At 34.8% G+C, this 17,984-nt stretch overlaps 1 protein-coding gene across 1 annotated transcript in view; it reads right to left on the reverse strand.

Moving 5' to 3' along the window:
• CLTRN (collectrin, amino acid transport regulator) overlaps nt 1-7,032 on the reverse strand; it is a 30,627-nt gene extending 23,595 nt beyond the window's left edge. The window contains exons 1-2 of the mRNA XM_070943486.1: nt 6,933-7,032; nt 5,900-5,958 (exon numbers count right to left, since the gene is read on the reverse strand). Of these exons, the coding sequence (XP_070799587.1) occupies nt 5,900-5,958; nt 6,933-7,032 (159 nt within the window). The remainder of the gene's footprint in view (nt 1-5,899; nt 5,959-6,932) is intronic.
• Between the last annotated feature and the right edge of the window lie 10,952 nt (nt 7,033-17,984).

Here is a 17,984-nt window from a genome sequence, read left to right on the forward strand (position 1 = left end):
CAGAATCTACCCGCTTCTATCCAAACGACAAGAGCACCGACGCCTGAACCCAGAGAACCCTGTAAATACTCCCCCACGCCACAGACGATTCCAGGAACCAGAGACCTCAACAAGAACTATTTCAGCGAAAAGAAACAAGCGCCAGTCATCACCTGGACACCCAAGATCGAACCGGAGACCGAGTCATCGGAAGAAGAACACTACGAGGGAGCTGCAGCAGCGAGAACCTCTCCCGACAGCTTCAGAAGCGAAATGAGCAACGCGCATGCGCAAACACACGCAGACAACTACGGAGGACATGAAGAGCAGAGAGAGCCATTCAGACTCATTGCAAGCATACCCACACCATTCTGCAACTATCAACATTTGCAAGATCACGGACTACCTCCAGTTGTAAGTAATGGAACAAATAATATTGGGAACTTGCCCAATGATTTCCCAAAACTGAAAATAGATGGTATTAATTTGCAGGAATGGTGTCAACAACTTCAGGTTGTTTTTCTAAAAGAGAACTTATTATTCTTTAAAACTAACCCCCCCAAAAGGCCTTGGACTCTAAAATTGGACTGCCTGCACCACAGAGCATTCTACTTATTAATATCTAGTATATCTCCTGCTATGTACCATAGTATTAAGCATAACTTGACTGTCTCAGAAATTATTCAATGCATGTTTAAATTGTTTCATAGTGAAAGTGTAGCAACCACTACAAGAATGTCTAAAGATTTCTTCTCAGCTAGGATAAAACCTGGGGTTACTATAAGTGAACATTTGATATCTCTAAACAAAATCAGAGCAGAGCTACATTTAAGGGGAGAGATAATTTCAGATCAAACAATGAAAAGTGTTATCATTAATTCATTAGACCCATCGTGGGATAACTACATATCACATTTAGACACAATTAATTTAGGATACTTATCCATAGAGAATTTATCAAATAAGCTAATAGCTGAAGATAATTCAAGAAGGAGTCGCTGTAATAATCACATAGAACATAGACAAAGTAAGAGAGTAGTATTTCAAGAAAAATATCGAGAATCAATTGAATGTCACAATTGTGGATCCAAAGAACATTGTAGAAGAGATTGTCCTAAATTTCTTAGAGAAAGGCAAAAACATGACTATAGAAGCAGATACCATAACAGACAATCATCCATTGATAGACATAGATATAGAAACTCACCTAATTATAGAGAGCATAGAGGGGGCAGAGATAATTCGAGAGATAGAAAGTCTGGATCACTAAATGGATTAGATAAACATAATATAACTAATATACAACATTCAGGGGATAATGATTGGCTCATTGATTCTGGGGCAACTAATCACACAACACATAACAAAAATATATTATCTTCCTTTATAGAAGATAAATTTGTAATTAAGGTAGCCAATCAAGAAAAAGTTCAAGTTATTGGTAGAGGAAATGTAAACTTACCCGGTCTAGGAAAAATAGAGGGGGTATTATTAATACCAGAAATACCTCATAACATACTTAGTGCAATAAAACTAAGTAGAGATTCTGACATAAATATAGTATTCTCAAAAGGAAAAACAACACTAGAGAAAAACAAAACAAGCTTGGGTAGTGTGATTATCAAAGGGGGTCTACCATATTTGGTCATAAAAGAAAAATGGTTACACAATATTGATTCTAACATGGAAGTTGACACTAACATAGAAAATGAAGACAATAGCAATAGTGATAATGAGGAACATGAAACAATTCATAATCACAAAGACACATCTATTAATGACACATTCAATAACAAAAAACCTACAATTGGAAAACCAATCCACAATGAATGTGCACATATTTTACATAGAAAATTGGGACATGCTAGTTTTCCTGTAGTACAAAAAATGATTGAACATGCTGAAGGTGTTAAAATAAAAAATTGTAAAAATTATTTGGAATGCTCAGTATGTAAGTCCACAAAACTCAGAACTAATCCCAAGCCAAGAAAGGCAACAAGATCAACTAATCAAATTTTTGATCTGGTACATATGGATCTGGTTGGTCCATTAACACCATCAATCACATATAGAAAACGATACTTTCTGACTATTGTAGATGACTATAGTCGTTACGGATTTGTCTATACTTTGAAACACAAAGATGAAACATTTCAAAAATTTAAAGAGTTTTACAAACGTGTAGAAACACAACATAATATTAAAATAAAACAAATCATGACAGATAGGGGGTCTGAATTCATGTCAAAAGAATTCTCCCAATGGCTAAAAAACAAAGGGATGCTACACTTCACATCTAGCCCTTTCTCTGCATTCCAAAATGGAGTGGTAGAGAGAAAGAACTCGACACTACAAACCATGATTAGGTGTACATTAGAAGATGCTGGCTTAGGAAAACAATTCTGGTCAGAAGCATTACTATATTCCAATTATACACAAAATAGAACTTGGTCCAGCATCATAAACAAAACGCCATACGAATTAATGTACAATAGAAAACCCAAAATAACACACATGCACATATTTGGAGTCACAGCGGATGTACACATACCAAAACAATTGAGGCGTAAAGGAGAGAATGTATCCAGAAGACTTAGATTCATGGGATACGAAACAGGCACAAAAGGGTACAGATTTATTGATAATAACAACAAATTCATAATTTCTAGAACAGCTGTATTTCATGAACAGGCCAATTGGTCTAAAATACATCTTAATGAAATATTCCCAATCACAAATTTAGACACTGAGCATCAAGATAAAATAGAAAAGAACTCAATCACAACACACATGGAAACAAAAATAAAACATGGACAAATAGTCACCACAGAATAAAAACAGATTCATTAACAAAAAAGGAGGCAAGATACCTACACGATAACGATAGCAAACCAGAAAAAACAATCAGATGTAACAGAAATCAAGTGCCAAGTAAATACAAGGATTACATAATGTACATGATTAATGAAGCATCAACACCAAACACATACGAGGAAGTATTAAAGCTCCCCATTGAAGAAAGAAAAAAATGGGAATTAGCCATGGCCAAAGAGATGGACAGTTTACGAGAATTAAGTGTATTTACACCTACTCCTGCACCTAAGGACAAAACTATTATAGCACCAGGTGGATATTCAAAATTAAAAATCTGGAAGAAGGCAATACATTATATAAAGCTAGATTAGTTGCACAAGGTTATGCTCAAAAATATCCTGAGGATTACACAGACACATACTCTCCCACAGTAAGGACTGAGAGTGTTAAGACAGCTTTAGTTATAGCATCTGCACTTAACCTTGATGTATTTCAATATGACATACAGACTGCGTATCTACACGCAAAACTTGATAAAGAGATATATGTAAGAGCACCTCATAGCCAATACACAAACAAAAATGAAACTTGGTTATTGAATAAAAGTTTGTACGGATTAAAGCAATCTGGCAAACGTTGGTATGAATGTTTAGTCAACGTACTCAAAACTATGAATTTCAATGCCACCACTGCAGAAACTGTTTCTTTGTCAAAAAAGAGGGTGATTCTCTAGAATTTGTGTTAATTTATGTGGATGATATTTTATATATCGGTAAACATAAAGAGAAAAGAGATACATTTGTAACAAAACTAAATGAACATTTTTCTTTAAAATCATTGGGAAAGGTAAATAAATATCTTGGAGTTCAAATCAGTAAAACCAAAAAAGGATTTAAACTTTCTCAGAAAGATAAAATTATAGAACTCCTAAACAAATGTAATTTGAATGATGCTAAGACTTGTGATACTCCTATGCAGACAGATTTCTTAAGAAACATGGATGAATCATCCCCTGAATTTAAAGATAATACACTTTACAGATCAGTTATTGGTTCCCTTTTGTATATTTCTAATTGGACTAGACCTGATATTGCTTTACCCCTCAATCTGTTATCCAGGTATGTTAGCAAACCCTTAATGTATCATTGGGAAGCCGTTAAACGAATATTAAGGTACTTAAAGCACAGCTTAGACTTCTGCCTACTACTGGAACCTAATAATGTTAAAGAGCCCATTCTCACTTGTTACGCTGATGCGGATTGGGCAGGTGATACTAAATGCAGAAAAAGCACATCAGGTTATATATTTTTTCTTAACGATTGTCCAGTCTACTGGTATACTGGAAAACAGGATTTAGTAGCTACATCAACAACCGAGGCAGAATATGTTTGTTTGTCTAAAGCCTCCAACAATCTTGTATGGTTTAATGATTTATTATCAAATATTTGGAAAAATCCTTCATTACCATTTATCATACATGAAGATAACAAAGCTGCTATTGAGATATCTAGATCTGATGCTATTGGTCAAAGATCCAGACATATAGATATCAAATTCAAACACGTAAGACAATTATCTCAAGATGGATTTATTAAAGCCGTTCACTGCGAAACATCAGAACAAATAGCTGACATATTGACTAAGACTTTGCCATCTAAACAACACAAATATTTAACTTCTAAATTACAAGTTTTGTATTGTTCTGAATCTGAATGTAATTATTGCTGTATATCGAATCGGCATTTAGAGGGGGATTTGTCACAAGTAAATGCCTTATTCTCTAATAGGGGAATTGTATATACACGGGGTATCAGGGGTTAATTTATTCTTCCTCCCTTAATATATTCATATGTAACCACTCCTATCCTTTACTCTGCCTTGTTAATATAAAAGGGGATGTATGCACCTCCTCCTTGCTTCTATCTACAATCATTCAGAGAATATAGAATGCCTACTGTAAATAAATAGTGTTATGTTTGAATACTTCATTCTTGAATCATTTATTGAGTCTGATCCTTAAAATTACGCAACACAAACATACATTGTTGGTTTATATATTGCCTGACCAACTAGTTAGACAAATAACCATTTTCTAACAACCTCATTGTCATTTTGAATAAGGCCCACTACTGTTGTATCATCCTGATAGTTCAAAATATAGTTGGTGGCAAATCTAGCACAACAGTCATGGATCAACAGGGTGAACAACAGAGGATTTAGGACACAGTCCTGAGGAGAACCTGTGCTCAAGAAAACGATGTTATAAATATTAGTCCCAATTTACAAATTAATAAGAAAATCAAGAATCCGGTTGCACAAAGGAGTATTAAAGCCTAAAAGGCCGAGTTTGTGTACTAGATGCTGAGGAATGATTGTATTAAATGCTGAACTGAAGTCGACAGCATTTACACATGAGTGTTTCTGTCAGGTATTTTTCTGTCAAGTTTTGCTCACTTCCAGCTTAATGTCAGGTATGCTTCCTTCAGTATCCAGGAAAGAAAACCCCAAACTCAAGCATTTTGAAGAATTTGGTACTTTTACTGAATATGAAAAGATTAACAACCCAGGAAAAGCTGGAAGTGAGCAAAACGCGCAAAATGCATCTACTAAGCTTCTTCCCCCCTCGTGTTTATATTTTCTCAGCCAATCTAAAGGTCTTCCAAAGGTCAGGTGGCAACACGTCTGGCAGCGTCATCCATCAGGAATGTCGAGACAGTTGGTCAGCCGTCCCCTTCTGAAATCCAGTTTCGATTCCCACGAAGTCCCCTCCTACAAAGACAAACCCCCTCCTGCTCTCTTCCCCCCCTTTGCTCCATACCTAATCCCTCCCCGTTTCTTATGGCAGCTAAAGCAGAAAAGCTGAGGCTGACAGTTTCTTTCCTCTAAGTGTGCCAAGCTCAAATGGAGAACAGAAGCAAACATATCCTCTGTAGAGCGATTTGGACAGTAAACAAACTGAAGAGTCAAATGCTGGAGGGAGGCTGGATACAATAATATCCTTTATCAGCCTCTCAAAACATTTCATTACGATGGAGTGTAAGTGCAACTTACACTAGTTATTTTATGAAAAATTTCCTTAAACGGTAGATGTAAATATTTCACTTACTGCATTTTCTTTTAGAGCTGTTTTGATACTAAGCCGTACTTTGAAAGCATTCTGTGCATCTATTACAAGGAAAAAGAATAAAATGAAACATACAATTCACATTTCCTTATGCAGATGATTTGTATTTTTCAGTAGATCACAGCATACATCTGTTACATTTCATTGTACTTCAGAATATACTTCACTTAAAAATTTTAAGGTTCCAAGTAAGTTTGTTTACAATATAAATGCAAAAGAAGGAAGTCTGTAAGTTTGGAGATATTCACCATGGAGTAATCACAAGCTACTTACATAGATTTCAGTTCTAAAAGGTTCATAGAACATAGAACAATAGGGTTGGAAGTGACCTTGGAGATCTTTTAGTCTAACCCCCTGCTCAAGCAGGAGAGCTAATACCATTCTAGACAAATGGCTGTCCAGTCTCTTCTTTAAAATTTCCAGTGATGGAGCAACCACAACTTCTAGAGGTAAGCCATTCCATTAATTAACTGTCAGGAAATTTCTCCTTATTTCTAGGTTAGATTTCACTTTAATGATCTTCTACCTGTTACTTCTTGTTCTGTCCTCAACTACTTTGGAGAATAGATCAACCCTTCTTCTCTGTAACAACCCCTTAAAAACCAGAAGACTGTTATCATATCAGTTTTAGTCTTTCTCTTCGTTATACTAGACATACCTAGTTCCCTCATATATCCTCATTCATCATATGGTTTAACCTCCTGACCCCTTTTCTCTGCACTCTTTCTAGGATTTATACTCTAGACTAAATATAATATACACTAAATTCTTTTAGCCTTTATTGAACAATTAGCATCAAAGAGGCCATAAAGGGATACCCCAACAGGATTTTAATAGTTTGTTTATCCTAAAAAAATTAATAGTTGTTCTAAAAAACTAATCAAATTATTTTTATAGCCAAAATTTGTGTGTTACTCAAACATAATATTCACACATCTGCAATCTGAAGTTTCTAAATGTTACAATTTTTTATGCAAATTGAACATGAAGGATGAAGCATAGAAGGAAATCTTACCTGGTTGGCAAAGCTCAGGATAAGCAATGGTGGTTGCCCAGGCAGATGCAAGTAGCAACCTCCCTAGTAACAGTTTTCTTAACCGTCTTTGTGCTAGCATCCTTCAGTTGAGAAAACTTCAGGCAAAAAGAGAAAAAACAGCCCCTGTAATACTGTCTTAAGCTTTCTGTGATTTGGGATTAAGCAATTGCAGCCGAAATAGGAAGCAATCAAGTTTAAGGATTAATAATTAACCCACACTACTTATTTTAGAAAAAAAAAACAGTTTTAGAAAGCAATGTCCTCTTCCAGATACATCTTTTGTCTGTTAAGAGTTATATTTAATTTTTATTTATTTATTACTTTATTCTTTGTATGTATATTGTGTGCTCAATCACATTTGGTCAATAAAGAATATTCTATTCAATTTCTCAGAACACTTTGCATAATTTTTACTAATTGAAATTGAATTTAGTAATTTTACTCTTTTCAGTGGTAAAACAGTATTCCTCTCTTTTTTTCTCATAAACACACCCATGTGCACAATCTTTTTCTATGTTAGTTAAAATCCAGCTTTTCTGTTTTAATGAAATGGTGTGTAGTGACCACACACACACAAAGGTTGAGGATGTATATGGTGGTAACTTTATTGTCTTACATAGTGACATTATATAGTTCGTTACTTTCAAGTTACAGTGTACTTGGCAGCATCTCATTGGCTACAGAATCTTCCAGGTAACTAGAGTCTTTGGTTAACCATTACTGCTTTGCTTAAGGACTTATAATGTTATCTAGGGTTAACACACATCCCACTTCCTTTCCTCCTGTTCCTCTTGTTTATAGAGTTAGGGTCTTAATGCCATTTCCTGGTGCCTACATGTGAGTAACCTTCCTTATCTGAGGTTTGCCATCCAAGATAAGGAAACAGTCCTACACATAGCAGACTACAGGCTCCTACATATCCTCTCTTTTTATTTAATTTTGAGGGAACAAATGTTTTTGTATATATCGCATTTGATGAGGAGGCAGAAAAAGAGGAACAGGACGAAACATAGAATTGATGAGGGAATACACTGAATGAAACAACAGCAAGCAACTAACATGACAATAATAATCACAGCATAAAGAAAACAACTGCTTAAGCCAGGTCAACCAGTCAAAAGAAAAGGAATTAGCATGAACATTATTCTGAAAATAAGATTGGAGTTTAGCAAGTTCATCTTCAATGGTTCTGTTCAAAGAGTGAAAATGAACAGCACATCCATGACGGCCAACAAGTTTACAAAAATCTCCTTGTTGTGCTAAGAAATAGTCAATAGCAAAACGTTGTTGGAGCACATCCTGATTCAGGTCCTCAGTTTCATGTTGGAGATCACGAACAATAGCAGCAGTGGCATTAATTTATTTCTCCAGGCGACATGTTAAACCCAGGATAGAATGTCTATTTTCTTGAGCTATTATTCCAGAGTAAGCCCCTAAGGTGATCATCCCAGTAATAGCTCCAGCCACAGCACAGCCAAAGCTATTTAGAGAGGACAGTTGTGTATCAATGATAACTTCATCATTACATGTAGGACCTAATAGAGAACATCATTGTCGTGAAGAAGAAGAGAGAGCACCAATCTGCACAGGTAGGGAAAAGTAGCCAATAGCAGCACACTGATAGTTCTGAGGGTGTACATTGGTTGCATATTTGTCAAAAAAGAACCACACAGAAGCGTTAAAAATAGGAAAATTATCAGGATACATTTCAGGCACAATATTAGGTCCATACAAAGAAGAATTAAAGGTTTCCCAGAGCCAATAATAGTCAGTACAATAACTATAATTCCCTACTTTCAATAAAATATGTCAAGCCTTAGCATAATCATTCCAATTGTTAAGCCAAGTATGGCGAGCATAATAACAAAAACATAAGCCTCTAGTATATTGATTAGTACGAAGATAACACCAACGAACAGAATTAAGTTTAGGATTAAGTTGAGTGTTGAGTATTATTCAAAGCAGTAACAACTAAGAGAAGACAAGAGAATACAAAAAAGAATTGTGACAGAATTAGTTGTAATAATAGCAAAAACAGTAGCAACTAAATTTTCAGGAGTCTGAGGTAGGTCAGCTTGACTCAATTGTTGTTGAGCTTGGTATGTTGTAGCCTTCACTTGCTCCCATGTGATTGGCGAAGGTTGTTACTCAGGATTAGGAGCAAGACGATACTTGACTAGCGGTCTTGTCAGTGGTTCTATTGCAAGAAAATGAACATTAACAGGAACATCTGAAAAAGAATCTACAAGAGTTAAATAATTCCAAGTAAATTGGCAGAGGTACCCCTAAGGTTGACCCCACTGAGGAACGGAATAACTGACTGTTGACAGGAGGGACACGCTCATACAATATTCTGAGCCTGTGCCAAAGGAATATGAAACTGTTTTGCCAAAGATTTTGCATTTTGATGAAAATATGAATGACTTTTCCATGGAGTAACAGATAACACATGCTGCTCCGTTGTCTGCAACAGCATTTCCTTCTGATAACATACCTAGGAAAGACTGATGACTCCTAATATATACAATATAAATTTAATTCTTTCTAATTTGCAAAACTTGTTGTAATGTCAAAAAGAGAGACAGAAGATCATCATCCAAAGATAGTGTAACATATGCACTAGGGAGATTAAAAATCAGTTGACACACATACTGAAAATCAGAGATCAAATTAAAATCTGTTGAGAAAAAATGTGGAAAGCTAAAATAACAACAGACAATTCTGAACATTGAGAGAAAACTTTCCAGAATTCCTCATGAGGATCTTTGTAAGCAATCACTCCTCTCGTTCCTCCCCCATCAGAAAAACAAAGAGCTTGCGATAGTGGAGAAGGAAAACAATAAATGAATCATTAAGCAAATAAACCTAGGATCTGTAGACAGATGATATGAAATACAGCCTACATAGTCAATTAAAGCACACTAAAGAAATAAATTATTCTGAAAATAAAAGTTAAAGTCAGATTTTAAGATAGAAAGAAAGATACTTATTAAGTCAGTTCCATTTCTTCGACAGGCTTAAGTACGCCCCAAGGTTATAATTTCAGCAATAGCTTAAATAAAAGTGTTGGAATGAAAAAGAAGCCTTTCCCTTTAAGGAATGAAAAAGAAGCCTTTCCCTTTAAGGAATGAAAAGAAACCTTTCCCTTCTTGAATTCAAAACTCCCGGCTGGGAGATTGCTTCAAAATGATTGGAGGTCAGCTGCTTGAGACTGCAACATCAAATCTCTCCCCCACAGATTTACATGAATGGGGAGAATAACAGGCTTTAATTGAGCTGTGTGTTTGCCATTTGGTGCTGCGTCGGGCTGCTTGAGATTAGAATCAATTTATTGTTTATAGGAAGACAGACAAGAAATAAATCAAGCACAGTGTTTCGAGGCTAGCCTGTTTAAACTGTAAGAGTAACCCTTTTTTATATCCTAAAACATCTTTTGATTTTCTATGTGACCCTTTAAAGTCTTTTGAAATTCTTAATAAATAATTGTTTTATAGTCTACTCTCTGTTTTTCCTAGACCTTTTGTAGTTGTTCATTCCCTATAATTATTCAGCTTGCTATTTCTGTGTTTTTCTCCTTTCCTCATGTGTTAAAAATTCTAGTTACTTTAACTTGATTTCTTTTCCTTCTTTGTGTTTTCTTTACTTTCCTGTGTCCCATATCTTGCTTTAAATGTTGCTGGCCCCTGTAATTTCTTCTTTCCTTTGTTGTATAAAATAAGGTGGCTTCAGCTTCTTAATGGCCCATTGATAAAGGTGGGGGCTGAAACTCTGCCTAAGTTTCTGCTTTTCTCATATCTTTCAACAAGGGTAAAACATTTTTAATGGTAACAAGGCAAATAAAACCATTCAATACAATATACTTTTTGTTGTTCTAAAACTCCCAATATTTTTATGTAGTTTACTAGGAGGAAATATTAAGAAATAACTGACAATCTCTATGAGAGATTCAATCCACAAATTAGATACTCAAGATGTTATTAATTTTCTCAACTGTAGCACATACTACAGATGAAACTATAATTAAATCTCCTGGCTTTTTTTCTTTTAGTCAATTCAAATAATGGATTAAGTCAATGCGTAGGTAACAAAAAATATGAGCAGACCCAATTAATAGTACCCAGCAATTGTTTCAAATTTACTAAAGAAATAACTTTTTGTAACTTTAAATGAGGAAAAGCCAGAGCAGAAAGAAAACTGCAACAGTTTATGTCCTAAGTACAGATAAGAAACGTGCAGCTGTATTTATTCTAATCAATTTACAATCCATAGACACATAAACCATTTTATATTTCAGAAAGCCAATTAAGTTATATTTTTTAACTCCAATTAAAATATCATCCATACGATGATATACCAAATAAGATGGAAATTTCTCACGAAATGCTGGCACAAAGTAGGAGAATTAAGCATGCCCTGTGGTAAAACACACCAATGATATCGTTTATTTGGCATGCTATTATGAAAAACATCACACGGGGACAGTAGAGAGTCACTTAAGGAGAAGAGCCATCATCCAAAATCAATTTTGTATTTAAAAAAAAAGGAGGTCCCAACCCCAAATATTAGTATGAATATCAAAGGGCAAAAGGAAGTAATAGAGAGGATTAAGCAATAGAGGATTGATCAGGAAGAATTTGAAGAAGGTTCACCCAAGCCTGAATTAAAAGAGTTCCAATGTAATCAGAATCAATAACCCCAGTGACACAAAGCACCCCTTTTATGAGAAGGTAGCTGGAGGAAGCACAGTTTGAGCAGGAATTGAAGCAAATTTTTCTTTATCCTGTGGTTGAAATGGAATAGTAAAGAAACAATCTTTTAAATCAACCACCAACAATTGATAAAAATTAGGAATTAAATTAGGATTAGGAAGACCACATTGCAAAGGACCCACTAAACCAGAGGGAAAAGAGCCCTTAAATTGAGAAAGAATCAACTTAAGTTCCAAAGGAAATTTAAAATCCACAGATTCCTGAGTTATTAAATCAAGCCCAGCATTACCTGCTATGGCTGAAACTGTGGAAGAGAGACTAGAGGAGGAGACATGGGGAAGGCACTCTTTTGTCCCCTCTACCAAGCCTCTGGCAAAATTACCACTAATACCATAATCAGTGACAGCCTTTTCTCTTAAAATTTGATAAGGCAGTCCTTCCCATTCTGCAATCTGCTGTCCTGCCAATTGACCCTGGCCCTGATGATATTGTACAGGACATACAGACAACAATTCTGCAATTTCTTCCCCAGGCATGGAGGAATCCTGTTTACAGGATTTCACCATCTTCTGAAAAGAAGACTGAACAGCAGAGTCAGAAGGTTTAGTAATCTGACCTGTGTCAGTAGGAGCTGAAAGAGGCAGAATCACATATTCTGGAGAGGAAGGAGGATAGACAACAGCATTGGAATAACTTGGAGGTGAAGGAGTTAAAAGAGACAGTTCAGCAATTCCAAATTTTTCCACTGCATATCTACATAAATGCCATACCTGCAAAATCTCTACCTTAGCTCTTGGTTCAGTATGTAAAACTTTCCCAATTTTTTCCCAATCAGATAATCTTAAAGACCCCTTTTCAGGATACCATAAACACTTATTTGCAATCTCCTGGACCAGCCTTAAGAGACTGCATTGTGGCACATCAATGTAATTTTTCTTAAGTAAATAGCTTAATTCTTCCGCATGCTTTCTTTGTTCCTCAGAAAGCGAGGAGCCCATACTCACAGAAACCTTTAGAAGGTTGGAGAAGCCACGAAGGCTGACGGTGCACCAGTCCTTGCCGGATGGAGTAAGGGTCCCTGTTCAGGCGCCACTTGTAGTGACCACACACACACAAAGGTTGAGGATGTATATGGTGGTAACTTTATTGTCTTACATAGTGACATTATATAGTTTGTTACTTTCAAGTTACAGTGTACTTGGCAGCATCTCATTGGCTACAGAATCTTCCAGGTAACTAGAGTCTTTGGTTAACCATTACTGCTTTGCTTAAGGACTTATAATGTTATCTAGGGTTAACACACATCCCACTTCCTTTCCTCCTGTTCCTCTTGTTTATAGAGTTAGGGTCTTAATGCCATTTCCTGGCGCCTACATGTGAGTAACCTTCCTTATCTGAGGTTTGCCATCCAAGATAAGGAAACAGTCCTACACATAGCAGACTACAGGCTCCTACAATGGTGCTCTATAACATGCAGGAACTTATGTTGTGAATCATAATAACTTATCTATCAAATGAAAAAAATAGCTTTGCAAAGTACATTAAAAAGCAAAAAAGCAAAACGCTTTTATAGAAAATCGGACTCTTCCATCTCCTTGGATAATCTTCCAATTATCTCCTTACTTCCCAATATTCACCCTAACTTTAAAAATATTGTTTACTTAGAAAGAATTACAGTTGTTGGCACTATTCAGCACTGGGATATCATATCTGTTGAAAAACCATAATGCTGTATTAGAAAACATTTAATTTATGTCACAAAGTCAGTGGTATACAACAGGATTGCACAATCTTTGTTGCAGCTGAGAAACATTATTTTTGAGAAGTGTATCAAAAACCAAACAGAAGTGAATGGCAATAGTACAAAAAACTCTACTCTTGATTTAATATGAATGAAATCAGATTACATTATTATATATAGCTAATACAATTATTGCTTACATATTTAACATAACTTCCCCTTTCTGTCGAACACTGCAAAAATTATAATTTGGTTTGTAAATTAAAACAAGTATCTAATAGCAAGTGGTGAATCATATGTATAAAATAAGAGTTTTATACAATTTTACAACTTTTTGCATCGACTTTTATGTTTACTCTTAGCTTTTATTCTCCCGTTCCTTCTCTTTATTTTTAAATATTCATAATTAACTGTTTTGTTAGCAAGATCATTATTTACATTTATATCCAGTATGTTAATATCAAATTTCACTTTATATTCTTATTTGTTAATTTGATTTCTGTTTTCCAACCATGTATAAAACCTATTCCACACTTTATAATAATCCGAGTCTTCTCTTTCTTTGATCTCCATCATTAATTTATCCATTTTGGCGCATTCAAGGATTTTCTTTATTATTGTTGTAAAATTGTATATATCTGTTGTTAGTATTGTATTTTAACATCTGATGTGTGTTTTTGTTTTTTGTTTTTGTCTCTTGATTTCTTTTGCTATTGTGTGTTTGGTTTTAAAATGTAAAATACTCAATATTTTTTTTTAAAAAAAGAGTTTTATAGATTGAGAACAAGCCCCTCAATTATTAACAGTGTTTTGTAATATATAGTAAGCTGCACCATATATTGAAGTAGTATTTGCAAAATATAAACTATGTCCTGACTTTTGGCAATGTCAAGGCAGTGATTTTTTTCTAATTTTCTAGGCATCAGCCATATTTGTAGCTCATACTAATCTTAGAATTAGATGTCCCCTGTTTCTGAGTTTTTTTTCTTACAATCGAAGGAAAACTTTAGTCTGAAAATCTGCTAAACTAAAAAGTTTTTTTTAAAAATCAATTAATGTACACTTTACTATTCATGCAAAATAGGTTATATAATCAATCTTCATTTCACTGATTGTCTCTGATCCGGTTAGTAATGGTTGCTAAATGATTTATAACTGTTTTATAATAATATCTAAGTCCCTTATGAAGTGAAATATACTACTAGACTTTAATATTTTAAAATACACAGTGATGAGTTTTCTTACTATATGAAAGCATACACATTTTGTTTTGAAGATAAGGTATTGTGTAAATCCATTGCTGATTTAAAACTATGATTTATTAGTTAGTATGTCATGTGAAACTAAGCAATTGCAGTTTTTATTCAATAAATCATACTAAAGCCATAACTGGACATAATGTATGAATTGACTCATAGTACTAATATGGATATTTAATCAAAAGTCTTTCTACATCCCTTCATAAGGATTTAGAATTTGAAGACCCAGGACTGTAAAAAGTGTACTGTCATACAAGTTAATCAACAGTTCCAGTATGATTTAAAATAGCTGTTGTCTTTGACAAATTATCTGTTTCAAATTGTGAGGGAGTTAATCACAGCAGTTTTGCACTAAAAATTAACTTTCCTTGGAGAAAAAGTATAAATGAATTACCAATACTGTTCACTCACAGAAATAGAACCAAAAATTTTTGGAAACCTTGCCTGTCATTAAAGTGACTAGAAAGGTGTAGATAGTGTCAAACATAAAATAACATTATAATTCAGTGAACACCAGGGGTGAAATGCTCCCGGTTCTGTGAGGGATCTCACGAAGAATGATGGTTCGTTGAGACTTCCGGTTTGCCTCTTGCCGCCGCCAGACGATCCCTTCGGATCGCCGCCCCATTGCCTGTAAAAGAGCCGCCTTTACAACTGAAAGGCGGCTCGAAAAAACTCCATTTCCATGTGGAAATGGAGATAGAGCCGGCGGGGGCAGGTAGAGCTCTCTGCATAGCCCCAAAAGTTTTTTTTTTTACTTTTGGGGACGAAGCAGACGAAGCTCCCTATTTCCCCCGCCGCTGCTCCGGGCTTTGGGAGACCTCTGCCCATGCAGAGCTAGGCGACAAGAACAAGCCTACAAAAATTAACAGAACAATTAAAAAGGATATGAGCTGGACCTGTGACCCTGAATCGCAAGTATTTTATTCATTTTACAACAGTTATTGAAGAAGGAAAGGGAAAAGGAAAAAAAGAATTTTTAAAAAATGGCGACTGCCGAGGCTTGAGAAGGGGCTGAAAGGGAGAGTCCTTCCGTTTCCCATTAAGATACAAAGTAGCGGAATAAATACTTTTGGCTACACTTAAGATAAAGCTCTATTTTTGTGTTTTTCTCTTCCTGGAGATCTGATATTGATCTTGGTTGGAAAGAAGTCCTTTTTTTCTTCTTTGCCTCTCTTTTTTTTAAAAAAAAAAATAGTTCGTCTGTGTGGAAATATGGCATTAAAGCTTGCAAAGCCAGACAAACAAGCTGTGGGGGGGGATTCCCCCATTAATAAATTACGTGAACAAGTTTTAAAGCTCCAGTCTCAGAAAACTGATTTTAATATAATTGAATTTCTTTTGGAGGAGATTGTAAGAAGGGATGAGATTGTGAATCAGAACTTTGAAAAATTTAAGCAGGAAATTAAAGAATTGGTGCAATTAAAGTTTGATACTCTGGACCGAAAGATTATAAAAATGGCTAATGGCTTTTCAGAATTTATGATCAAGTTGGATGCAAATACTAACTTATTAGAGTCTAAAGTGGAAGAAATTGAGGACAATTTGGACAATAGAATACAAAAAATTGAAAATGATTTGACAAACACTCAAGACAATAGCTCAGAAGAAAAACCTAAAATGGAGGCTGATCCAAAGACTTGTAATGCAGAAAACATGCAACAACGGATTGAAAGAGAAGTTTTAATGATGCAATATAATTTTACTGAATATGCGATTAGACTGAGAGGATTGCAGGAAAATAACAGAGTTGATTTAAGGAAAATATCTTCTGAAATTCTGGCTGGGATCTTAAAGGTCCAACCTGAGGAAGTATTTTGTAGGATCGATAGAGTTTATAGAATAAACTCCTGGATTGCAAAGCAAAGGCAATTGCCTAGAGATGTGGTGATTTATTTTACAGACCCACAAAACCCACAAAAAGAAAAGAAAAAAAGAAATAGGTCTCACAAAAATAAAAACTTCTAAATTAAGCAACAGTGAAGCCAGTTATTTTTTAAAAAAATGAATGAATATATGAAAAGATAGTTGAGGCGAAGTATTGGTTAATATTATCCTGAGGAGAGTGACAGACCTCTGCAATGCCGTAATTTTAGGATGTGAAAAGAGCCTTAAATTGTTGAATTGGAATTATCTATTTTGGATTTCTTTTTTTTATTGATAAATATATTATATTCATCTTGAGCTATAAGGCAAGAGAGCTATGCTGGGGCATGCAGAAGATCTGGTTGTTACCCAATATGATGATGGGAATTAATAATCCTGATGAAAGCCACAATTACAACTATATGGAATATAATTATAATGTCACTCGGGTGGTTGTTTTTTTTCTTTTATATACATATGAGGATATTCATTACTGATGGGGGCAGATGATGACGGAGGATTTTGAACAAACTGTTGCACCAGGATGCTATGTTACCCTAATATGGATGATGGACTCAACAATCCAGTGGAAAAATATCAAAGAAGATATTATATGGATTATAAATTTAAAGTCATTGATTTTTTCTATATAATGGAATATATTTTTTTTAGCAGGGCGGGCAGTGGCTTAAAGATATTAAGAATTGTTGTGCATGGCAATTTTGTAGGAAAGTGGGTGGAAATAGGTTAGTTTACTGATTGTTTAGTTTAAGAAAAGGGATGTTTAAGTGATATATTTAGGGGAGTGGAGAAAATGGATAGAGTTGAATAAATGTTAAATTAGGATTTATGGGGAAGGCTGCTTTGAAATGTTATATTAATATACACAAAAGATTAAATGTTAAAGTAGGATTTATTATATAGTTTTAAAGTGGAAGGTTGTTTTGAAATGTTGTAATAATATACAGATAAAAGTATGGGGGAGGAGAAAAAGGGCAGATTATTGCTAAATTGGGAGTTATAATAATATTATGTTAAATTAGAAGTTTTCATACAATGTTATAGTTGAATGTTTTTTTGAAATGTATGGTAAAAGGGGAAAGTAATAATATTAATATTATTAGTAAGTAAGGGTCAGTATTTAGAGGAGGGAGTAAGGGGATGGTAAAATATTATATAATCTGTTATGAATTAGGTTTTTGTTGTGAAGAAGTCTTAGGGGGGGATGGGTGGTGAGGGGGGGTTAGGGAGGAGGGGGGGAGAAAAATGGGGGAAAAATTTGTATTGAAAACTTTTTCAATAAAAAAAAATACACCCAAATGTTTTTAATTTTGGCAATATTGTTAAATATAAAGATTTACTAACAGATGAGGGAAAATTGAAAGGGGAAACAGGAACTAGAAGGACATGGGATTGAGACAGACTGGTATATGTATATGCAGATACAAACAAGATA

The sequence above is a fragment of the Pituophis catenifer genome, unplaced genomic scaffold (assembly GCF_029215685.1).
Source record: "Pituophis catenifer annectens isolate HBS135680 unplaced genomic scaffold, rPitCat1.0.hap2 SCAF_4, whole genome shotgun sequence".
Lineage (NCBI taxonomy): Eukaryota > Metazoa > Chordata > Lepidosauria > Squamata > Colubridae > Pituophis > Pituophis catenifer.